The 26,980-nt window shown below is 37.3% G+C and overlaps 1 protein-coding gene across 1 annotated transcript; it reads left to right on the forward strand.

The window, feature by feature from the left end:
* Positions 1–1,530: 1,530 nt before the first annotated feature.
* On the forward strand, positions 1,531–25,428 carry LOC306881840 (protein kinase C iota type-like). The gene is made up of 18 exons (XM_079436165.1): positions 1,531–1,889; positions 6,445–6,566; positions 7,995–8,084; positions 9,496–9,546; positions 9,691–9,776; positions 9,898–10,035; positions 10,306–10,363; positions 11,309–11,364; positions 13,952–14,128; positions 14,871–14,968; positions 15,152–15,238; positions 15,394–15,529; positions 16,961–17,048; positions 17,255–17,380; positions 17,469–17,548; positions 17,736–17,825; positions 22,941–23,056; positions 23,347–25,428. The coding sequence occupies exons 1-18, from the start codon at positions 1,810–1,812 to the stop codon at positions 23,432–23,434; spliced, it is 1,767 nt and encodes a 588-aa protein (XP_079292291.1). The 5' UTR covers positions 1,531–1,809; the 3' UTR covers positions 23,435–25,428.
* The last annotated feature ends 1,552 nt before the right edge of the window (positions 25,429–26,980 follow it).

The following is a 26,980-nucleotide window of genomic DNA, read 5'->3' on the forward strand; positions in this document are numbered from 1 at the left end:
TCTGTAATATTAATTCTTAAATAATTCTGATTAATTGATTGTACAATGCATAAGCCAATATGTTTAGTGGTGGATTTTTTTCATTTTGTAATTTCATTAACTTTGCAGTTTCATTAGGAGGGCATCGCCTTCATTTGCACATCAATATCAGTCTGTATTATATTAAACAATTATGCAAAGTTCTAAATGTATTAAAATATTATGTTTTTTTTTTAAACCTCTAAGATTATACGATTTGATAATATTGTCAAAATGACATGGTTCAATGAGTAGACTACACTCTTAAAAATAAAGGTGCTTCATGATGCCATAAAAGAACCTTTTTGTCTAAATGGTTCCATAAAGAACCTTGAAGATCTGAAGAACCTTTCTGTTTCACAAATGGTTCTTTGTGGTGAAAGAAGGTTCTTCAGATTATAAAAAGGTAAGAAAGAGATGGTTCTTTGTGAAACCAAAAATGGTTCTTCTATGGCATCCCTTGAAGAACGTTTTGAAGCACTTTATTTTTTAAAAGTGTAGGCTATCAAGTAGGAATCTGCGGTAATCTAATACAGTAGTTTTGCCACTAGATGGGGTATTACACCATGAATTATAAAAGTGTATCATAAAATGATTCTTGTAGTAAGAATCCGAACGAATGACTCTTATGAGATGGTTCTTTTAGTGAATCTAAAACATACCGAACAAATGACAATATGAACAGGTTATTTTTATTGAATCAGTCGTAACAGTTACTGAATTAATTTGACTTAATAATGAACAGGTTATTACTTTCTTCATGACTAACTCGGTTACTGTGTTATGCTGTAGTGTACAGTTTACATTTAGTCATTTAGCAGACGCTTTTATCTGCAGGACAGTAGCAATCAAAACCAACAAAAGGGCAATATGTAAATGATGTGACAAGTCTCGGTTAGCCTAACGCAAGGTTTAATATATAATAAATAAAAAGAAAACAAAGAGGCTAGATAGAATAGGAAAAGAATAGGCAAAGCTAGTGTTAGAGGGTTTTTAAAATAAAAATAAAACAAGTCAAAAGAATAGACAAAGAATAGAGAATGCTAGTGTTAGAGGCTCTTTTAAAAAAGAAAACAAGTGTTAGAATAGAAATAGAACAGCAAGTGAAGGACTGCACTTATTCAACATTTCAAAAGACATAAAAAATATTTTTATTGTATTATTTTTTCCTGATTTGCTATATATTTTCTATTGACATCTTTGAATTGCATTTTCCCCAAATATTTCTTAGTAGAGAAATCTTAAAGAGGAATCGGTACCAGCTAGAATCGTTAAGTTCCTCATGAAACCCAACTTCCTAGGCTACTCTCCTCCACCCTCTTCGGAATGCCACCGGACGCTTCCATCAAATCCAACTCATTTTAACATAGATAACATATTTATCCAACATTAATCGTATTGCGGGGTTTTTATAATTTCAGCTTCTCTAAACTGTCTAGGCAAATTATTTTTCTGATGCTAACAGTAACTAATAATGTGTAATGTTTTTGATAGAATTCACCCCCCCCCTCCACATTCCGCTGTTTGGATCATTCCGTCTCGCGGCCTGAGCGAGAGAAGGGAGTGTTTCCCGTCAGACACAGAAGTTTTACTAGTCCTAATAATTTATGTCAGAACTTAAGTAATAATATTTCAGACACACCGATTCTACCACCGAGGCCAACACTATTTTGGACCAAGGAATAAGTCCTGTTTTCTAATTCCGGTAGTTATTTTTTCTTCTCCTCGGACGACAGCGGGCTAGCTTCATTAGCTAAGTTAGCTCGCTAGCCGGAGTACGGGGAGTTCATAATGCCCACGCTGCGGGACAGCACCATGTCCCACCCCGGAGAAAACCCGCACCAGGTCCGGGTAAAAGCTTACTACAGAGGGTGAGTAACGTTTGCCAGTGAGACTCTGCGCTGTCATTTTAGATGTTTTGATCCACTTATTATCTTATGACCTATTTAATTGTGTGGTTTCGGCATATACACAAATAAATGATTAATTTAGCCAGCTAGCAGACAGTGTTAGCTAAGCCCAAAACAAAACTCCGATGAAGTTGTCAAGTGAAACCAACTCCAGTAAAACATCCGTTTCTCCATTTCTTCCTCTAAAGTTGCTCTTTCTTCCCGTCTCATGATAGTTCACGTAAACATACGGATTATATGTTTGTGTATCGTTTGCGAGTTAAGATAATTATGGCTTATGATGTGATGTTTTCAGAGCTGCGCCTGTCATGGAGCTTGATATGTTTACCTGTCTATTATAACGTTTGCGTTCTCTATATCACATTTAGGTGGTTCTATATAACAGTATAATTAAGGCAAAACAACAGTCACAGATACTTGTAATGGAACTCATTAAATGATTTATGTAAACAGCTTGTTCATGCGTTATGAACACGTTATATTGGTCATCATATTATTTATACTATTATGACAGATTTATTTCTAAACGAGTATATGAGTGAATTGATAGCAGAATAGGACTAATGACCTGTAAATTTGTTTCTTATTCCTCTTACTGTTTAGGGAACGATTCAAATATGAAATTATATATCTTTTATGTGCATAAAGGAGCACGTTTATGCATAACTGATTTTCAGTCAGATTTCCTTTCATGATGACGGGTATGCTTGTCATGCACTTGAAAAACTTGTACGACTAGTATCTTTTGCCAGACCTGTTGGAGACTGATCTGTTCTATTGTATGTGTGCAGCTGCCTTGATGATTCAATCAGTTTCTGTCAGTTGCTGATGATAATATTAATAGTAGTAGTAGTAATAATAATAAATCTTATAATATATTATTATCATTGACCGGTCTACTGCCTGTAGTGTGTGTGATCTGGCCTCAGTGATGTTGAACATCTTCAAGGAAACCTATCATCCACTATGATACCATACTTTGTTTATTAAATCTCAGTTTCAGTGAAGCTGATTTAATTTTGGCTTTGAAGAAAAGCTCTGTGGAGAGCGTGAATTGATGGCTCATGCCTTATAAAAATAGAAGCAACGAATTCAAGGGTTTCGACAGTTTTGAAACCCACCAGTTGTCCCTGTATGTGTGTTCCCTTTGGTTTCTGTTGTTTTTCAGCAGGTAATTTTAGCCAATCTTTGAACCAGTTTCAACGCCCTTATTCTGTGTAAACCTCTATTGTGGCCGTGATGGAGGCGATCAGAGGTTGTTCCTTTGGTGTATGGATGCCTAAATGGCAGGTTTCTGCCTGAATGCAGTAGAGTCTTGAATAGAGTGAAGGACATCTTACTCGCTGCACCTTTTATCTTCTGTTTGAAAGCCCCTGAAGCCTGGCAAAGATGAAATTCACAGCCTTTATCCACCTCCTCTTTTTTTTTTTCTTTGCCCTCTGTTCTTTCACTTATTGCTCTCTTTCGGTCACTCATCTGCGTTTTTATTGCGCTCTATCTTACGTGTTGTATGTCTTTAATAAGCATACCTTTAAGGGGATTTTACCTATATTGCAACTTGTTTCTGAATTTTTGTATGGATGTCAAATACAGAAGAGATGTTACTTTGTCTCTTCCAGATGTCATGGTCATCTGACTTAAAAAGATAGTTCACGAAAACTAAAGATTTTTTTACTTATCCTCAGGTCATTCTAGGGGTGGGCGATATGTAAAAAATATCATATCACAATTTTTTTTTTTTTTAAATATCACGATTCTTTGTCATGTTGGTTTTACTATTTTGGTTTTACAAGTTCTCTGAGCATTACAGCCAAACTAGAAAGACAAAGCCTTTCAAGGTAAAAAAAAAAAAAAAAAACACACATGGCAGATATTTAGGCCAAAATCTTTGTCATTATTTGATCTTTCTTATTAAAAAATAAGAACAAAGATACACATTACAAATAAAACAAACAGTGCTTTATTTTCAGGTACAATAGGTGTATTTAGCAGGTGCACTCAATGAAATTGAATGAACAAATATAAAAATTACTACATAGACCGATTCCTAAAGCAACTGTATTAAAGTTTTTTAGTCAAGAATAGTGAGTGATTTTTCTCTTTTGCGTTTTGTTTTGTTAACGTTAAATGAATAGTAACACACACACACACACAAACACACTGAAGTGCGTGACGCTCGCAGTGTTTTCAGCATCTGCCGTCTCACTAAATGAGGACATAAATACATGAACAACATCCCCAGAACTGAGCATTTGACCGTTTCATTTGAGTAAAATGAATCATATCATACATAAGCTACAGAAACTTAAGAGGTCCTCATGGCAACCCGTCAAAATAAAAATTTGGTTTATCTACTAATACTACTACAACAATTATTACAACTTTTGTTTAAAAGAATAATCATACAATACGCTATTTCTTCCATGTTTTAATTTTAATAGTAAACCCATTTGTTTGCCAAAAAATAGTTTAACTCTCATTTGATTAAAAGATAAATGAAATTAATGTTTTATGCCTTCATTTGCACTGCACTGTAAATTAAAACTAATGGAAATTGCTGTCACATAGGCCAAGATTAGGAGGACAGAAATTGGGACATTTAAATAGGCTATTGAACCAAGTGTGCCTATAACAGGCTATTAGTGTTATAGTTTCATTAAAATAGTTGCGGTCTTCTTCGCAACTTCTACAATGGAGCTATGAAGACAATTAAATTATTTACACTTATTATATACATTGTGCTTTTTAAGTTAATCAATTGATGTGCATTAGATGATGAATTGAATAGCCACCTCTTGTAGGTTATGATTTAATCATCAGAAAATAATTAATGAATAATTATGAGAGGTTATGCTATTACACATATATTTCTAACATGTAAATTATTGAAGCCAAATACTTACATTTCCCCAAGCTGTTTAGCTGTAGTAAAGTATTCATAGGCTTAATCATGAAGCATACAGTGGCCCCACTTAACTTTCTCTTTATATTACCCTTATTGTAGATGGATGCATGGAGGAAGACAAGCGTAAGAAGTGCAACCAACACTAGGGAAGGCAGTTTTTGTCAGAGCCCATGTTATTCTTAATTTTGACATTCATTTTCATTTTTACAAATATTGGTTATCTGTCTACTTGGTCTGTAATAATCGGTATCGGCATTAGGGCTGGGCCGATAGATGATGCCATCGTCCATCGCCGATGGCTGATAGACATCACGATGTTGAGCCGGCATCGTGATTCCACGCCCCCCCCATACCCCCCCTCAATCTGCCGCATCCCAGTACCGTGTTCGGAAAGAAAAAAACGTGTAGCCTACTACGGGACCCCAAAAGGGAATAAATACGTGATGGGAGGAAAATATATATTTCAGTTGCCTAATTTCTTTTGCTTTTATATCATTGGGTAATTATACTGTATATAACCTAAATTGTGGGCATCAAGGAGCTGCTATTATGCCTGGCACTGAAACTGCTTTTTGGCGATCCCTTTTTAGTTTCACTTTCACTTTTGAGATTCACGATCGCACGTACTCTGTTTTTACTATGGAGCGGCAGTACTTACCAAACATTGTACAAGATCAGATGTCTGTCAGTTGTGCTCGGGATCTGCAAATCATTCGCGTCTCAAGCTGGTCGCACACTGAATGAGAAGCTCAGCGTCGCGTTGCGTTGCGCCACGTCTTTACATTGTTTTGAATCGTTGCTAGGCGCTGCGAACAGATGCCGAATGGCACCGCCGGTCTGCGTACGCTCATAGAAAATGTGTTTGAATTTTAAAGATGCGGCGCGACACTGCTTTTCTCGTCCAGTGTGCGACCAGCTTCAGTCATCTCTCTTTACTCTGTCTGTTTATGTGGTAAGTTAAATTTGATGTACTGTAACAGGCAACCTTTGGCAATCGTTATTTGTTTTCCTTACCGTTCTAAATACAGATTTACGCTTCGGGCACACCCCCTAACTCCACCCTCCGCCCGCACCCCCGCCTACCGATGTCATCGTCCATCACAATGTTTCACTGCAGACATCGTCCGATGCTGATTTTGTAGACATCGCCCAATGCTGATTTTGTAGACATCGCCCAATGCTGATTCTGTAGACATCGCCCAACCCTAATCGGCATCGGCCCTGAAAAACACATATCGGTCGACCCCTAATTCTGTTACACCAAATACACAAAATAATGATCTTTAAAAAAGCATCATATGACCCCTTTAAAACATCATCCACATTTAAATCTATATTTAAAACACATCTGTTTTAGCAGTGCATTTACTGAATGAGCACTGTGCTATGTTCAAACTGATTGCACTGTATTTTATGTACAATCATTTATTTTATTTAACTGTTTTAATGAATTTTGAATCAATTTTAAAATATTGGATTAAAAAAATTATTTTATTATTTAATTATTTTAATTCCTTTTATGTAAATCACTTTGAATTACCAATGGGGAAGAAATGTGCTATTTAAATAACCTTGCCTTGCCTTAATGACTGTTACCTTTTTCTGTTTTAGGGATATCATGATCACACATTTCGATCCCTCCGTCTCCTATGAGGGGCTGTGCAGTGAGGTGCGGGACATGTGCTCCATGGACAATGACCAGCTCTTCACCATGAAATGGATTGATGAAGAAGGTTTGTTTTTTCATTTGTGTTTCTTTACACTCTCTGGCCTTATTTACAGCTGGTAACGTCTGTCCCTGTTGATCCAAACGCAAGCAGTCAAAATTGCCATTTACACCTGGTATTAACATGTATCTCCTGTGACCGCTTGTGATCAGATTTCGTTAAAGACAGACTCTGATTTCATGACTACACACAGGACTTAAACCAATGAGTGCCCATTTTTGCTCATTATCTTTATTTCTAACCTTTGTTTTTTTTTTTGAGTTGTTATAGAACTTATGAGTTCTACTGTCTTTTGTCGTGTCGCGCCACTCGTGTCCAGTGTAGACACGGTGTGAGTTTTTTAATGGGTTATATTATAACCCTGCTTGTTTTTAATGTTTTTATGAAATAATATTTGACTGCATGATCTTATCAGTGTATTATTTACTGCTATGCGACCCGCAAATTAAAGCTTTGTGAGCCACGCAATGAGAAACACTGTGCTAGGTGCATTAGCGTTTACTTTATAAACGCTGTATGGTAATTTTCATTTCTGACCACCTCCATTTGTGGTTTGAGTGATAACAAAATGTTTTGGACTCTATTTGAACCTATATATAGTGCTGTCCACCTGTGATCAGATCCCCTGAGACAGATGGTAATACCAGGTTTAAATGTGGCCTCTCATTCTGTTCCTCTAACTGTCACCGTAGCAACAAGCTTCCCCCTGCCTTTCTGTTGAAACGTCTGCTTCATTTGCACCAGCATTTTATGTATTACAAATGAACCCACTTTTGGTAGATTGCATTAGAGTCTCAAAATTACCCTGGACTCCACTGGCAGGAATAAAATGGATGGATTTTACATGAGAAATAAAGTGAATATGAATGCAGCGCGCAGCAGGGAGCAGGTTTTACTCTGGAAAGATTGACTGTGTGCGATGATTAACTGCTGCATTAGTCATGCGAGATAGGAAATGGTGATGGGAGAACATTCATTTAAATACCAAAATCTTCACCATTCCACGCTGAGCCCATAGTCACGCTGCTCATTAGCAAAGCTGATCTGAGAGGGTCGTCATGGCGAGCAGTTAATCCCGTCTGTCTGCACAAGCCTTGGCATCGATGCCCGCCGTCACTCATTGCCTCCGCTGTGATGTCTACACAAGCAGTGACTGTCAGTGCCACAGGCTGCTCTTTAGATGACAACACAATTGACGTCAACTTCGGACAACACCACAGACCCTGTTACTAATTCATGGTGAAAAACAGGTTTTTGCATTATGCTCTCCCAAAATCGGTAGAATCACAAGCAGTGGCTTGTTTCTTGTCTCTTTCTCAGTCGTGCTTTATTTCTCTCACTCTCTCTGTTTCTCTTTGCAGTGTCAGTTATGTCGCTTATGCTGATGTCTTGGTAACGTTTTCTAGTGAGTGTTCACTGTGCTTGTCATTGTAGGGGATCCGTGCACCGTTTCTTCTCAGCTGGAGCTGGAGGAGGCCTTACGTCTCTATGAACTCAACAAAGACTCGGAGCTCATTATTCACGGTATGCTGGGATTTGGCTTTTGATGTCGGTGGGCTTCGTATGATTTTGTACCCTCTGTCGTTCTGTAGATTCATGAAAGAATTATGACAGATGAAACCTTACACCATGTCTTTTAGCTGATGTGACATGAAAAAGCGACAAACAGGGTCCTATGAAATACTTTTTTGTTTTTTTTCCTATTTCTGTTAATAAGTAAAAAGGATGTCTAATCAGTTTAACTAATAAAACTAATTTAATCATTTATTACAATTTTAATGACAGTAGTGACCTGTGAATGTTTTATTTATTTATTTCAGAAATTCAGTGTTGTCGTTTTGAAATTTCTGCATTGTTTTTTGATTTAATACAAATTTATCATCAAAAACAGTCATAATGAATCATCAAATGTTTAAAAGTTTGTTTAAAAATTCAGTTTATCTTTAAATTGTAATGACATTTTACCAGTACCTAGTTTTTAAGTAAGCAAAGTGTTGCAGACAGTTTTGATGGATGAAAAATTGATGAAAAAGATGGATGAAAAATTGTGTGATATTCCCTAAAAATAATGTTTTAATAAGAGAAGTACATTAATTCTATTGTACATAAGTTATATATTTCTCTCCTTCATTTAAGCAACAGATGCTTAAAAGGCCACATGAACCGCACATTCTTGAGTGTATGTAGTAGTCAAAAACAGCTCATTCACACAAAGACAGAGAGACCTGCAGAACAAACAAACTTCTTATTTAAATAGCCACAATTTAAATGGTCACACACTAATCTGCATTGCCGGCCACCTGGTTCCCATTTCACTGGTGTAACGCTGGGTAGCCTGGCCCACCATGAAATCTCACTGGTTCAAAATTTTGTACCTTTAAACATCAAATATCTTCTGACTGGCTCTGATTGTGTCAAATTGCACAACAGCTTTGCATTCAGCTTGTTGCTGGAAACTTGTCACATCAGTTAGAGTCATAACAGCATGTCCTTTGAAGCATGACATGTGACATGCAGTATAGCAGACCCCTGCTAATGAGCTCAGTCCAAGCTCCACATTTTGATGTTCTGGCTTGGGTACATGTATTTATTTATTTATAACACACCCTACAGCGTTATTCATGTCCTTAGATCAATAGTGTATAGGAGAGATAGAATTCAGGGCATGATTGACAGAGATACATTGTTCTGCCTGCTGTGTGAGTTAATTAGTCATGCTGAGGAGGAGATGTCTGGCCACAAGGGCTTTCAGAAAAAGACCCCAACCGACTGTCCGTCAATAGCCACTCTCCATACCAGCTGACCTCGCAGGCCTGGACAGATTCTGTTTCTTGACCCCAAAGTCTTTATCCACTGTCAGATGAGGAGAGGTCACAGAGAGGTCGTTCTGGAAATGTTTGTCAGTGTTTTTTTCACAATCTCTCTCTCTCCACAGTGTTTCCGTGTGTCCCTGAGAAGCCTGGCATGCCCTGTCCTGGAGAAGACAGTATGTGCATTTTATCATTTATGGTCATTTAGACCATCATGTTTGTTTGTTTTTTTGCACTTTATATTGCTGGAAAGCGTGCATTGGGTTATAATGTAATTTAAGGTAACTAGTAGGTGTAATTCATGCCTTTGTTGTATTCAGAGTCCATATACCGTCGCGGAGCTCGGCGCTGGAGGAAATTCTACTATGCCAATGGACATGCATTTCAGGCCAAACGTTTTAACAGGGTACAAACATGCTCTTTTTTTATTTCCGAAACCAGGTATGTTACTTAATTTGTCTGAATTAAATACACATGCCTTCAGTATAGTTTATTGTTCCTGTTCCTGTGTTTTCTGTTGTGTACAGCGTGCTCATTGTGCCATCTGCACAGATCGTATCTGGGGCCTGGGCAGGCAGGGATACAAGTGCATAAACTGTAAACTGCTGGTCCATAAGAAATGCCATAAATTGGTCACAGTGGAATGTGGTAGACAGGTAATACAGGTGAGACATTAGTAAGTCCACATGAAATCTGCATGCTGCTTTCACTTTTTTTTTTTGTGAAGTAAATTTTAATATAAAATCGATTAGACATTCTTATTGATATCTAAATGTATTACCAGATATGCCAGATATTTAATAAATCGACATGCAAGGGATGGAAAACTTTCAGTTTTTTGTATAGACCTACATGTTGGACATGCATTTTCTGCAAATAACACCATGAATTTCAATCTGTCTTTATTTTTGTACAATTTCGTACAATTTTTCTAGGACCCAATGATTGGAAGAATCGATCCAGGGTCCACTCCATCAGAGCACGCTGATCAAGGTACTGTAGACTCATCTATATTTGTCAAGCGCTACACATGCACTTGTCATTATATATATCTATCATGTGTGTTTATTACATTTTCCTTACTACTTTCTGCTTGAACAGCAGGCTAATACTTGTATAAAATCAATTTTCAGGAAAGAATGTCCTTTTGAGATTTTCAATTAAACTTGCAATCAGTTTTCAAAAAGAATTTTCTTTCAAGGCTTTCCATCTGAGTTTAAATTATTCTGCCTGGGGTCACATAATAATAAACCTTCTGTTCCTTGCTCAGACCTTTCAAAAATCAATTTTATAATTTCAATGTTTTTTTGTTTTTTTATCAGTTTATCAGGTATATGTTTCTGAACCTGAATTGAAAAATTTCCCTGATTCCCATAATAACTTGTTAACTACATAAACATTCTACCCAGAGATCCATTTGCAAAAATCCAAAGTCAAGCAGATAAACTCACCATGTGTTTTGTTAACAAAGTCACTAACTAAAAAGTAACTTGTAATTCAGAGGTGTTAAACGGTGTTCATCTGAGTTATTGCATTCATTAAGAGATTAAATTGATTCACTTAGATCTATAGTGGCTCATTGATGCCACTGATTGTCATCTTGAGGGGTTTTAAATGACTGGATGGGCTAAGCTGATGTTTCCCTTTAGTAATTAGGCGTGTGCTTGCACTGAAACAGATTGATGCATTGAGCAGCCTACAGGCGTGAGTCTTCTCACAAGATTAAGCTTGTTTGTTGGAATTAATGGCGTGAATTAATTTAGTTACAGTGCTGGTCAGATAAATTTCAATCTCCTATTTTTTTCAAAGTGCTTTATTTATCAAGGTGCCTGGTTAGGTTTAGAGGCTTGTGAATGAGTTTTTTGTTAGTATGTTAATGAACAATGACAACAGGCTGCTGAGTGATGACTTTCCCTGTTTCTCTTTGTTGTTTTCTAGTTCTAGACAAAAAGAACTCAACAGAAAGTATCAATCACGAGGGAGAGGAGCAAGAGGTAAGACACGCTTTGGCCTTGTTTACTCCTGGTTTTAACATCCATTTCAGTTGATCCATTCACAAGTAGTAAATGCTGCTTCTCACGAACTCCATCTCTGCAAGCGATGTGAGCTTAAGTCGCTTTTAATGTGCATTGAAAACGTGACACGCCAGTCACTTCCCCTTTTGTTTATAAATCTGTTGCCAACAAAAGAGAGAAGCTTTACAGTCTCCCTGCAGTTTTATGCCAGAATAAAATCTCTATAGTTTAAAGTTTGAAAGCAAAGTAGGACAGACAACAACAAATATTAGTATTGTAATTTTTACTGTTTTGTAAAATAAAATAATTATAATGATTATTATTATTATTTCACTCTTTTTACAGTACAGTAGTATTATTGCAATAGTAATTTATTTATTTGATTTTAATATTTATAAATAAATAAAATAAAAATATTACTTTGAATAATAGCAATTGTTGTTGATGTTATTATTATTTTATAGTTGTATTGAAATGGGTGAAAAGGGTGTTCTTTTTTATCATTAGCTGGTCACTTGCATGTTTGATGATCTCTCAGATGCTCCAGGGCAGATAAGCATTTACATTAGAAATGCAATGCACACAAATGTGTTTTTTAATGCGGTACTATGAACAATCAGACCACACCATGTTTTTAGCAATTTCTACTTATTGATCCAATTGGTCAAAATAAATCTTAGTTACAGGTGTAAATGGAACCATTATGAATGTTTCGTTTGATTACATGAGCTTTCAGCAGTCCATTCTCTTGACAGATGATCAGGTTGAAGTTGTCACTCAGGGAAAGGGATGGGGGTGTGCACAAGGTTCATTCGGGCTGTATTGATTTCCTTTAGTGGAGCTAATAAAGTAACCTTCTATCAGGGTCATTAGAATCTGATTAACTCTTTCCCCGCCAGCATTTTTAAAAAAAAGTTGCCAGCCACCGCCAGCATAGCTGTATATGTATGTATATACATACATACATACATACATATACATACTGTGCATACACACGCACATATACACACATACACACACATATATATATATAGATAGATAGATAGATAGATAGATAGATAGATATAGATCATGCGAACACACACACATATTCAGATTGACGGGCTATCGGTCCATCCACGACACAACTAGAGATGTTTCTGTGTCTGTAAAGGCATCTCTCTCACTGACTACTTCGTCCCGATCAGATTCAAAATGATCAAAACATGATCTACATATATATGATCTACATATATGATCTACATTTTCTCTGATCCTTCCATTTGTGCCGATCGTCTTGTATTTGGACCTGCAAGACCCGGAAGTCCCGTAACTCATTCAGGACATGCGCTAGGGCTTTCCTTACCGTAATATTCCTAGAACATGGATTGCCATAAAAACTCTTCTTTGGCTGGAAGCGTTGACTCTTAATTGACGAGATATCTCGTCAATGACGGGGAAAGGGTTAAGGGCACATGCTGCTGTAGCTCTGTCACAGTCATGGGAAACTCGGAGAGAAAGGAGAGGGAAGAGATTGATTATTTATATACATATTAGGGCTGTCAAGCGATTAACACTTTTAATTTAATTGATTATGATGACATGATGTGCTGATTAATTAATTGCTAATTAATTCATCGATTTGGGCTGAAATTCCCCCCAAAAGATCAATTAAAGTTTTTATTGTGATAAATGAGAAAAGCATTACATAGACTAGGGGTGCCCAACCCTGTTCCTGGCGATCGACTGTCCTGCAAAGTTTAGCTCCAACTCTAATCAAACACACCTGCCTTTAATTTTCACGCAATCCTGAAGACCTTGCTTCAGGTGTGTTTGATTAGAGTTGGAGTTGAACTTTGCCGGACAGTCGATCAGACAATGCTGAGTCTAAAATGTAACACAGTATTGTATAAAACAAGTATTCCATTTGCAATTGTGCAGGTATTCAGGGGGGAAAACAGCACTCTTGCTTATGTATGGACCTTAAAACCAGTCGTAAAGGGACAATTTTTTGAAATTGAGATTTATACATCATCTGATGTATAATTCCATTGATGTATGGTTTGTTAGGATAGGACAATATTTGGCCGTGATACAACTATTTGAAAATCTGGAATCTGAGAGTGCAAAAAAATCTAAATATTGAGAAAATTGCCTTTAAAGTTGTCTAAATGAAATTCTTAGCAATGCATATGACTAAACAAATTAAGTTTTGATATATTTACGGTAGGAAATGTACAAAATATCTTCATGGAACGTGAACTTTACTTATAAATATCCTAATGATTTTTGGCATAAAAGAAAAAACAATAATTTTGACCCATACAATGTGTTGCTGGCTATTGCTACAAATATACCTGTGCAACTTATGACTGGTTTTGTGCTCCAGGGTCACATATGAGCTTGTTACACTGTCATATGATATAAATATTAGACAAAACCCCTACAAGGGGCGTTGTTTGCCCTCATATCTGGAATTTTAGGGGCATATTATAGCATTCTAATTGGCTACATCACACAACGTGTATATAAATATAAATAAATAAAAGATGTTGGTGGTTTAATATTATCTTTGTCCATCTCTCAGGCTGTGGGCAGTCGGGACTCAGGGAAGGCTGTGTCCAGTTTGGGGCTAATAGACTTTGACCTGCTCCGAGTGATTGGCAGGGGCAGCTACGCCAAGGTGCTGCTGGTGCGTCTCAAAAAGACAGACCGCATCTACGCCATGAAGGTGGTCAAGAAGGAGCTGGTGAACGATGATGAGGTGACATTTCACATTTCATACAATGGGAATGTGCAAAGATGCCACTGATATGTAATTATATAAATGAAGTCCGATTGCATTTATAATGGTTTCAAACTGTACCAAGTTCAAATGAACCACATCCCAGACTACCTTGTCACACCCAACTCTGTGCTCCATTCTTGACACTTCACAACTTGGAATGTTTCTTGTGACACTAAATTACTGAACAACTCAATAATTTGAGCTTTTTGAGGCTTGACTGCAGAATAAAACAAGCAAAGAGCCGCCTCTGGCTCTAATCTTTCCAGGATGTGTTGAAGTACACATACAGATGACTAGATGTTGATGAAGTGGGCATTTAACGATGATTAGATGCACTTAAGCCTTGTGTGATGAATTGACAGCAGCAGCCGATGGTCAATAATGGCAGCTGCTCTCTACTGGCCCCGCAGTGCTTCTTTAAGTGAGTCTCATGGTCAGAGATATTTTTACCAGGCTGTCAATGAAAGGTCCTAGTTTTTCACTCTGTATCTGTCCATTGTGAGTCTCCTCACATCCAGGAGCAACTCCTTGGGAAGACCTGGTGCCCCCGTCTTTTAAACCTTTATCGGTTTTCAGCCTTGTGAGGCGCTTCTACTCGATACAGTCCTGAATGCCCTTCCAAATGTTTCCCCTACTGACAGAAAGAATGCTCTGCTTTTCAATGGGAGATTGATTTTTGTGTGTGTGTGTGTTTGTTCTTCTCTTTCTTGTTTTTCAGGATATTGACTGGGTTCAAACAGAAAAGCATGTGTTTGAGCAGGCTTCCAACCATCCCTTTCTGGTGGGACTTCATTCCTGCTTCCAAACAGAGAGCAGGTCTGTCCATACTCACTCATTTTATGGTATAACATACAAGTATAAGACATGGTGACAAGGAATAACTGGTATAAAAAATAAAAATGATGCTCTCATATTGGTCCTCAGGCCATTCTTATTGTTGAGAAACTGTTTTGTTTGTCTGGTGAGGGCTAATGATTATTTAATGCTTTTCTTTCACAGGCTATTCTTTGTAATCGAATATGTGAAGGGAGGGGATCTAATGTTCCACATGCAGCGACAGAGAAAACTTCCGGAAGAGCATGCCAGGTATGAGGATGTGAGCGGTCTATCAGTATAACATGGTTCAGTGTTAATGAACAGCCTGAGCAGGGTTGGAATTGACTTCAGTCTGAATGACACACCACAGGGACAGAAACACAAATGAGGTCACTCACTGTTTCTCTTGTTCTTTCTACTGGCAGGTTTTACTCGGCAGAGATCAGTCTTGCCTTGAACTACCTCCATGAGCGTGGCATCATTTACAGGGACCTGAAGCTGGACAATGTTCTGCTGGAGTCAGAGGGACACATCAAACTCACTGATTACGGCATGTGTAAGGTACGTCTAAAGATGTTCAATGTCTCAGTTGATTAGGTGCCATATTGCTTAAAGGGATAGTTCACCCAAAAATTAAAATTCTGTCATCATTTACTCACCTTCAAGTAGTTCCAAACCTGTATGAATTTCTTTCAAGATATTTTGAAGAAAGTTTGTAACCAGGCTGTTTTGGGGCACCATTGTTTGCAGCGGTATAATAACCTTTTTTTATACCTATCTAACAAATCACTATTTGAATTCAGCTGGACCCACTTTCCTGTTTATCACAAAAAATAGCCAATCGAGTTCAGACACTGACAAAGATACGCGATACAGTATGAGACCAAACGCGATTTCAGCAACTCTCAACTTCCGCTGATAGACTGCTTCTCTTAAAGACTATTTCATTACACTGCCTTCTGGTGGCGCTTGAACCCACTTTCCTGTTTATCACAAAAAATGGCCAAGCAAGATACAGTATGAGACCAAACGCGATTTCAGTTCCCCACCCCCAGTATATTTAATTCATTTAAATAATATAAATGTGTGATTAGTCGACTAGAAAAATCTTAAGTCGTATTTGTCATATTTATCTCATGTTCACAGTGTACTATATGTAAAAAAAATGTTCGGCAACCGAAATAAGCAAAAAGACCGAATAATATGTACCGAACAATGACGTGACACAATCAAATAGAGGCCCGCACTAATGCAGCAAACGTGTCTGCAGTGTGGAAGTATTTAAAACTGTCATAGAAAGATGAAAAATTTTTAAATTATGTTTTCAAATACTCGCACGGATTTCACGTATTCAAAAAGCGCTGCACGAGCTCGAGGTGGCAGGGTTCAAAGTCTAAAGCGCAAGAAAAATCTGTGCTGAAACACTGTTACTCGTCAGTTACTCAGTAACATTTTTATAAATTTTTTAAAGGCATGTGGCAATGCGATACGTGCGACAAACATCTTCGGCCAAGAATTTTCATTTCGGTACATCCCTAAAATCAACATTACCTGCTTTTTATTTGTGAAAATAATTCCCAGTGCACACAAACAGTGCATTTAGTATCATTATTAAATGCACTGCTGTTTTTTTGTTTGTTTGTTTTTTACAGTTTTTACTTCCATTTTATTTATTTTTATCTGTTTCTGTATTTGTGTAAAAAGCTATAATATGATTTCTTAATCATGATGTGTATGACTGTTTTAAAAATGACTTTTCAAATTTTTTCAAAAAGATTTCTTCACTTTCTATTTTTTTATTATTATTTTAGTAAATATTATGTAAAATAAATAACTTAATTGCAGAAATTATGCATGTTATCTAATATTGTGAGATATCCCATGTATGTAGTCTCTAACATATAGCCACTGGCTATCAAAAACAAACATTGATCAGTAGTCGTATTGTGTGCCTGAGTGTTTCTTTGGTTTCAATATTCATCTTTTATGCAGGAGGGACTGAGACCAGGAGACACAACCAGCACTTTCTGTGGAACCCCCAATTACATTGCACCTGAGATTCTGAGAGGAGACGACTACGGTAAGCACAGTTCACTCAGACAAGCCTCTTCACAAAGACTTTCAGTTGGCAACTATGTGCGCTAATGCAGAGTGCTTAATTCATTTATTCCTATTAGTGTCTACTTCATGACTTTCTGCCATTTGAGTTTGTCAGTGCTAAGCTTCCCATTTCAGAGGCTCAGGATGATACATGTGCAACTTTGTGTGTACATGTTTTCTTTAAAGGATTTAGTGTGGACTGGTGGGCACTGGGCGTCCTGATGTTTGAGATGATGTCTGGGAGGTCACCCTTTGATATAGTCGGCAGCTCTGATAACCCTGACCAAAACACAGAAGATTATCTTTTCCAAGGTATGTGACAACAAGCATACGTGTTTCAAAAAACGTTTTCAATGTCTCTCAGTATATCCCATTCATTTTTTCTCTTCCTCATTTGCAGTAATTTTGGAGAAGCAGATCAGAATTCCCAGATCGTTATCGGTTAAAGCCGCTAGCGTGCTGAAAGGATTCCTCAACAAGGTAAAGCAGACCAGACAGATCAATGTTAATATCCTTATATCATATGGACCTGTTATAGAACTGTCATAATCATTGTTCCCCACCTCTTTCGTACACTCTAATGTCTCTACTCTCTTTGTTTTTCTGTTTTTGTCTCTTCGCTGTCTTGTTTCTTCTCACTGATTTCTTTTTCACTTTTTTTTTGTAGGAGCCAAAGGAACGCCTCGGATGTCACCCTCAGACAGGCTTTGCAGACATCATGGCCCATCCTTTTTTCCGAAATGTAGACTGGGATCTTGTGAGTCACCGCTATCTCTGTTTCATTTATCTGACTATATTGGATGTTTTGACTCGAGCCCGCAGCGGAAACATGAGTCATTCGCTGTAGCCTGATTCTAGTGAAACTAAACAGAGGACTTACTGGAGCCTGAAGAACTATTTAGTGTTGTTTATGACCTCAAGTAACCATCCATTTGATTACTCATTCATGTAATTTGACATTAGCACTATTACCACTATGGGTGGGAGAAAAAATTTATTCTCCGATGCATCGCGATTCTCTCTTCAACGATTCTGAATCGATTCTGAGCTTGGTTTTTTCCCCACATATGGCATGTGCGCGCTAGAATTTCAAATTCATTGCACAGAATTTGCACTGAGACACGTGCACATTTCTTGACAGTGTGCACTTCCACCCGCTATGTTTTTTTAGATATGCTTTCATTTATGCAGTTTGGAATGCAGTACTATTAGATGCACGAAACTTGCGCACTAACAGACTTTCACGTGCGCTTTGTGTTTGTTTGTCCTGAAGCTCAATTGTGGCTGCAGTTAAGTGCACTTGCATTTTCGAATACCTTTATACGAAATTGATGTAGGCTACACACAGTCAGCTGTTTTCAGAGCTGGACAAAACATCTGATATATCGAAATAGATCTGTGCATTTCTGTCAGGACCACTATCGTCAAAATTATAGATACTCAGCATAAAGTTTGGTTTGGCGGTATGGTTCTGTTCTGGGCAAAACTCCCTGTCCATCCATGCAGCCTGTCATGAATGAGCAGGGAGAGCAGCAATAATAATAATAATAATAATAACCATAACCCCCCAAGGGTTAACAGAACAGAACAAAGCAGATATCATTGATGTACTCAATGATATTTAAGTGTAACATTATTCAAGAAGTCTGATTCAGCAAGTAAAATCAGAAAGCCAAGTCCTGACTGCGCGAAAGGAGGAGTTGGGGATGGAGGAGGGTAATTTGCTCCTGAGCAAGCGGGAAAAGCTGCCGATTCAAACTGAATAGAGCTTATATAGGAATGCCGCAATAGGTGTCGTATTCCTATAGGTAGATGTGATCGGCTGAAAATCAGCTGATGCAAGCTTGACTCACGTGACCTGCCAGAATTAACGCTAACGCTCGATTAGTGTGAATGCAGCCTGTTAAAGCTGCCACTGTCTATGATCTCATCAGTAATAATCAAACGGCAATAATGCGGAGGAAAAAAAAAAGACATAACTTATGTCTGTAAACTTTCGGATACTTCAAAAAACACTTTAAGGTTGTTTTTTTTCCAAGTAGCCTGCTTATATAATAAAAAAAATAAAGTAAATTTTGCACAAAATAAATTTGATATAAAATTTATATGAAAATGTAGCCATGTGCAGTAATATTGAAAACTGAGAATGTGACGCATCGTGATATTGAGTTGATAATGGGGGTTGCACGGTACAAAGATGTCACGGTTCGATTCGATTTCAGTACAACAGGAAAAAAACAACAAATCTACTATGCTCGGTTTCTTTTCATTTATTTTGAACAGAGAGTAGTACAGTAGTAATACTAAATATTATATTACAATATATAATCTGCAGTACATATATACAAGGAATATTATTATAATATCTTTAAATATATTTGATTTAGTTAACAGATAAACAAGGGGAAAAGAACAGTGCGACATGTAACACAGCCTATATATGCTGAGTTTCAGTTCATTTTTGTGACCGGCTTAATTTGTTCACAGAAAGGAAACTCAGATGGCAGAAAGCAGCATCCTATTTGTTTTTTTTTATTTTATAAAACCACAATGTTTTGTTTTCATTGTGAGTGCACACAAATAAAAGCAGACCTTTATACAGTGATGCATTATTAAGATAAGTTTTTAAAGTTGATTTTGCTGGTATAAGGAAACAGTTGAAGTGATCGCGTTACACACGCACACACACAAAACACATCAGTTCCAGCATTGCTAAAGTTGGTACTTTATCAAAATAAAATACAAACATCAGCGTGCCCGCCTCTGTGTCACCGTTGGAACGCGACTGGAGTACAAAGCCTATAATTTACATAAATAATAGTTTAGCATTCAGTCTGTGAGAGGCGCGTTCAGAATCAGCACATGGTCACTGTCATGGGCTTTGTTTTCAAGTGCGCAACTCAACTCAAACAGCATTGCATTACTGCGGGCGCCCCCTTCTGGATTGAGGGTGAATTGTCTGTATTCGTTGTAAGGCCTTGTGCACTGAACCGAGATGTCCGTACCCAGAGCCGGCGCCAGCGAAGCACTGATGAGGGGGCGGCTGAGGTAACGAAAGGGGGCGATGACGTAGCGCAAAGTAAAATAATAATAAAAAATAAATAAATAAAAACATATGTGGCCCATTCACGTATTTGTCAGACTGTAAACAAACCTGCCCGCACTACTACTACAACTATTAGAATACTGGGTTCACAGATAGTGTTTTGATCACGAGACAGGTCAGTGGAAGGTATTTTATTTCATTTTTTTATTTATTTTTTCCAGTGCAGTATTTATAATGATGTATTACGCACTGAGAAACTGCTATAAAAGACGAGAGCGCAGCATTCAAATTCAAAGACATCCCTAGCACCAGTGGTGGCTCCATGATTTTTTTGTTGGGGGTGCTAAGGGGGGCTTAACAGTTCAGAGGGGGTGCTAAATAAACTAATTAAATTTAGAAAATCTTATATATATATATACAGCAGCTTCGAAAGAGGCATATTTTACTTTTTTTTCCTGCATGTGATATTAAACTTCTCATGTGTCACTGTCATTAGTAATATAATGCCAACTGCCAAATATGACACTTACAAAGTAATATAATTTATGAACGAATATAGAAAAAAAGAGAAAGTTGGGATTTTTTTCTTCTTCTTTTTTCAATTCAATAAAAACTTTTTTTTTTTTTTTACAATTCATAAAACTATTTCCACACGGGCACACAACCGCTCCGTGCTGATTTGCATGGTATCGTGTCGATGATAGCCAGAGGTAGCGTCAAAAATTGGCAATATTAAGAGGATTTATCATTTCCAATTAATGTAGGCTTGTTACGTTCTTCTTACTAATTGGCATATTATTATTATTATTATTATTATTAGATTACTTTTATTATTAAATTACATGAAATTATTGCCCTACAATAATTTCTGAGGATAAAATAGGGTATTAGCTTACTCCTCATTGAAAATATCTTTTAGAAAGATTTTTTTTAAACAGGTTTGTTAATTTATACAATGAATATAGGCCTATAATTAAAATGATTAACACTGCAGTCATCAATGACAATTCAGCTTTACTTCAGGCACTGGTTTTCAAAAACAACCTGTTTAACACAAAATACGTTTCTTCTCATGTTTTTCACTACGAGCCAAAAAAATAAATATTAAGGGAATAATTTAAGACAGTTATATCAGCATATGTTAGACTAGATTCGTCTCTCGTTTTCTCAGAGAGAATATGCGCCGGTAATGCCGTCAGTAGTTTTTTTTTTATTTTTTACTTTCACGTTCTCTAGTGAATTGCACAAAGTTTGCGCGTTGCTTGCTTGAGTTGCTTGACGCCTCCCCCATAATATCTTTATAGGCAACATATTAGGCACTTTTTTAGGTTTTATGTTAATGAGAGTGACACCGAGAGTTAAAAAACAGGAAAATCATTTGGAACTATTTGGAATTAAACAGACTGTCCTAAATATTTGCTATAGTAGCATCATATTAATGCTAGAAAGCCTATTCATTTGGCAACTGTTTTTTTAAATAAAGCATTATATTTCATAAATAAATCTATTTTCACACTCATCTTGAGTGAGGGGGCGGGATAGTCCGAGTGAGGGGGCGACGCCCCCCCGTGGCGCCGGCCCTGTCCGTACCGTGACGGTTCGGTACGAATACATGTATCGTGCCACCCCTAGTTGATAATGATAATCGTAATTTAACTGAAACGTGAAACCAAGATTCACACCCCTATTTTTAAGATGGCAGTACTGACATACAGAGATTCCAACTATAAACAAAAATCATAGAAACTGCAATTTTGGTTAAAATGTAAAGTTGTAAAAATGTATTTGCACAGCAGAAGAATTCATTGGGGAAAAAATGTAGATCAAGAATCGTTTTGGAATCAGATCGTGACTCCAAGAATCGGGACCGGACCGACTCGTGAAGTGCCTGAAGATTCCCACCCCTAATTACCACTTCAAATATCATTTCAGGAATGTCAGCTTTAAAAGTAGTCAATATTTACACCTGTATTTTTCCACACCTGCTGTTATTTTTTTATTATTATTATACAATGTTTCCCACGGTTTTTTGTGAAACTTTAGGGTGTGGTCCTACATTATTATTAATTATCAATAAGACAGTAATATACAGCATAAGGGTTTGAAATTACATGAGTGTGACTAAATGATTATAAAATTTACAATTTTTTGTAAACCATTACTTTAATTTTTCCTACATTTCCTGACTTCTATCAAATACTCTAATCTAAATAATCTAGCAGACGTGAAGTGACCCTTTTGGTGGTACATGGTTGTATCCTGACATGAACTATCATGTGTAAGGCCAGTGATTTAATGAAGGTGATAAAGTGTCAAATCATTGATTTTTCTGGTCTGAGGTTGTCACAGTGAACTGTATCATGTGTGAGGCAGGTTTAAATGATATCAAACCAGCAGACGAGACTCAGACGAACATGGTGACCTCTTGTCCCTGTTTGGTCTGGGTAAACACACACACAAAGTGGCGGTCAGGCAGTTTGAAGGGCTCAGATTACACTTTCTACTCAGACAGGATGCAGTGTCCGAGTCAGCCTGCAGGGGGAGCAGATCCTCACCTTGTAGCCCTGTTAGGTTTACAGCACAGAGGCGGCCAAACTAATAGCAACACTGAACAAATACTGTTTTTACTGTTTTATAAAAAAAAGAAAATAGCTTTGTTTAGCTTTTTTATTAATTTTTTTTTAATAGTGCTCTTTCTATTCTTTTAAAACCAATGCCATATGTAATTACTGCTTAGTATTTAATATGAGAACTGCGTGCTGAAGTGTGAGACTGCTTTATGACACATTCCTAGTCGTTAATTGACTCATGTTAACTGTATTTCAGATGGAGCAGAAGCAAGTGGTTCCACCCTTCAAGCCCAACATCTCCGGCGAGTTTGGGTTGGATAACTTTGATGCCCAGTTCACCAATGAACCCATTCAGCTCACGCCTGACGATGAGTGAGTGTCTGTTCATGTGTATCTGTCTGTGTCACGCCTCAAGCTTTCTGAATCAGACCTCAGGCACCATTAATCTGCTTCAGATCTTTACCACAGCAATGCAGGTTTCATCAGGAAGTAATATCAAATTTATGACCCCTGATGACACATTACACAGGTTTCTCTCATTTCCACATATCCCAGTTTTCCAGGAAGATGTTTTACAGCCTGGACTCTATTTGAAAGCCGTAGTGAGTTAAATGTGCCGTTGCAGTTAATACTGATTGATTGCGTCTTTGTCTCCCTCCCAGTGATGCTGTAAAGAAGATCGACCAGTCTGAGTTTGAGGGCTTTGAGTACATCAACCCTCTGCTGATGTCCGCGGAGGAGTGTGTGTGAACGGCCTGCCTGTTTCTGTTACGTGCATATCATCGCTGCCTTTATTTGCATGGTCGCAAACAATCAGAAAGAAAGCAACAAGCAGACTTCATTTTGTTGGGACCAGATGAATCATTAACTTTGCCAAACCTCTTTCACTTTCTGCCATTTGTAACCACTAGTCCTTAAGTCTATTTTTTCTTGTTTATTTTTGTATCATGTAAATCAGCACTGACAATTTATCGGTGCCTTTGTGCGTCGAAATGCCAGTTTTAGGTTACTGAACACTCTGCAAACTAAAGGAAAAGAATGACTGTGATGTACGCAGGACCTCCTAATACTTATTCTGTCTGATACACACTTTATTTGTAAATATTAAAGAGAATCCATTGAGCATATATAGTAAGCCATTTTTAAACTCTATACCACATGGGATATTCTTGAAGACTTTCTGATTATCTGTTCTGCCTCTCCTCAGAAACAAAAGTGTAACGTAAGGAAGAAAAACATTATTTTGTTTTATTGTTATTTTTTATTTAAGAAAACGGTCATCTTTATAGAATGTGCACAATGTATTGAATCAAGAAGTTGTTTTATGATGATTGGGCATGTGGCCTCGCTTTAGATCGAAGTGGGTATCAAACTTGTAAGAATGGAGCAGGGAACACTAATGAACACTGTTGTAAATACTAACAAACTGTGAATGGAGAAGTTTTCTGTATAGAGAGGGGAAGGAGGGAGAAAATAGACGTGAAATACAACAGCTTTCTTCAACACAGGACCAAAATAAGACACTAAAGTGAGTGTTCCTGTCAGTGCTTTCCATAGAGACGAGGTGAAAGTATGTTTTTACTCTTCAACGGCTGCATGTGTAAAGTATTTCTCACTTTTTCTTTTATTTCTTGCTTTTTGTGTTAAATGTGATACGTTGCCTTTCTGGTAATGATATTCCGTTTATATACTTTTTACACTGAGCATCAATGCACGCGAGTTCGTTGTTTCTCATTACAGTCACGGAAAAGCTTTTTTTTGTTGTTGTTGTTAATTTTGTCCCTTTGGGGGATTTCTAGTCAGATCAGATGCATGATGTACTAAGGGGCTCTGGATTGTGTTTACCCTTCACGACCCCATCAATGGCGCCCAGCCCTTCGGGTGGAGCGTTTTGAAAACAGATCATGTCTGGATGCATTATTGTTTGTGTGTGTTACACTGAAAGGACTTTCGATAATGCCCAATGATGACATTAAACACAGCATCACCCTCTCTCATTCCTCAGCATGCATGTATCAACTCGCTTATATTTTCACAGATGTTCACACTGGTTTCGAGCTGCGAGGAGCTCGTTAGCAACCCGGCGTTATAAATGATTGACTCTCTTAAAGCCCTCAATGCATTCCCAGAAAAAAGCCAATGATGTGCTAATATGCTTTAAAGAAACATCAGGGGGCTGAAGTGGACCTGTTTTTTTCTTTGGATGTTCTGTATATTAATATGCACACTGAAAAACACTATCAGCTGACTGGAATAAACTCTACTTTTTTGTTAACACCTAATTAAAGTATTTAAGGAAAAATCAACATCTCTCGAGTGTCAAAGCAGTTTGTTTTGTTGTGACTGGACAAAATTCATATCTAACTATTTGTAATGAATTTCCTGTGCAAAAAGTATTGCATAAAATGAATAATTGTTCTTAAAAACACTGGTGTGTTTTATTTGATGAAACATCTGTTCAAAAAAACAATGAGAGAACTTTTTTTAACAACAGTATCACAAAGGTTAAGAAAGTGAACATTTGTCATCTTGAGCTGGTTCATTATGTATACAGTATATCTTGTTTCATCTTTAACGTCAGTACCAATCTGGCAAGTGATATAATATGCATTTGTAGACCAAACAAATGAAGTTCCTACATCAATCACACCATTGCTGTAAATTCCTTTGGGCTTGAACCGTTTGCATCAAATAATAATCTTTCTATCTGAAATGTAAACATGATATTAAAAATTTAACACAGTGATGTGAACCGGTGGCCTCCATGCATACATAATCTCACTTCAAAGTTTAAAAAATTTAAATCCACTTCCTGTGATTTAAATAAACATATGTATTACATGCCTGTGTGTGGAGCTGCACCTTGTTGGCCAGATGGTTGAGGACCTCGCCTTACGCGTCTGGCTTTGACAGTGCCGGTGGAAAGACTCACCTTGAATGACTTTGGCCATTACTGTAAATCTGCGAGGAACGATGAATGTGAATGTTTTTCTGCACCAGACTGTGCTCTGTGACATTGTCTCTGTGTCCTCTTTCTCACGAGAGCAGGACACACAATTCCCAGTGGAAGGAAGAACAGGGTTGCCCTCTAAAGAAGAGATGTGTGACCTTGTTTGATTAGTGGTGGAGAACAGATAGATGCTTTTGTATTGTATATTGTATGTCTGATTCTATTTTTGTTAGAATGACCAACTCCAACTCTTAAAAAAAATTAGGGCATTCTAAAAATTGCTATAAATTTCATAAAGAAACACCAAGTAACCAGTGTTATTTTAAGTTCATTGAGATACAATCATAGTTTTTATTAATATTTTATATATTCTGTTTTCTGTTCAATTTTAGTTAGTTTTAGTCATTTTGTGTTTTTATCTTTATTATTATTATTTTTTAAATATAGATTTTATTACTTTTTATTTCAGTTTTAGTAGTTTAGAACAAACACTAAATGAAACAAGCAAGTAGCTGAGTAAGTAACAGTGAATGTGAATTTGAACTAAAAGACTGTTAGTTAAAAGACTTATTTTCAACTTCAAAAAATTATTTTTACAGTGTATTTACTCAAAATACATCTGCCATTCTGAATTGACCTTTAGAGAAGGAGAGCCAGGTGTGCTTTCTTTAGATCGTCTGTTTAAACAACAACACCAAACTCCTTTTCAGAGCAGGTAGCACAAGTCTGCCTTGTAACAGTAGTGCTGGCGATAAGCGTTTGTTTGTCTTGCTGTCTGATGATGCATTTATATATAGATTTTCTCAGAAGCTACATCCTCAGGGGGGTGCTTAGGGCTTAGTCCCATATAGTCTGTAATGAAGACAGCTGCCTGACTGACTGTGTGGCCCGTCAGCGCTTAACCCATTTTCCTGGCATTCTTTATCCTTCATTCTTCTGCACGCAAACAGCATTATGTCAAGCTTTAAATGAACTATCAGCTATTGGAGAGTAATTACCCATATTAAGTTTAAATTACTCCTCACAATACCGGGATGATGTTATTACCCTCTGAAAAAAAAATCAATGCGCTGTTTGGAGTTCAGGCACAGCACACTGTGTGTGTGGGTGCACCTGCTTTCATAATACATCTGCTGACCTTGCTATCTTGAAAACGCGCTGAAATGGACCTTGATCAGTGGTGCATCAAACCTCACACAGACTGGTGACATTGATCTCATAAAAAATTTGTTTATACCCCACCAGCAAATGATGTCAGTCATGTTCAAATCACAGTTAGCAGGGATAAAAGTGGGTTATTGACAAGTAACTTTTTTTTTTTTCAAAGATTTTAGACCCCCCAAAAA

The sequence above is a fragment of the Barbus barbus genome (assembly GCF_936440315.1).
Source record: "Barbus barbus genome assembly, chromosome: 15".
NCBI lineage: Eukaryota > Metazoa > Chordata > Actinopteri > Cypriniformes > Cyprinidae > Barbus > Barbus barbus.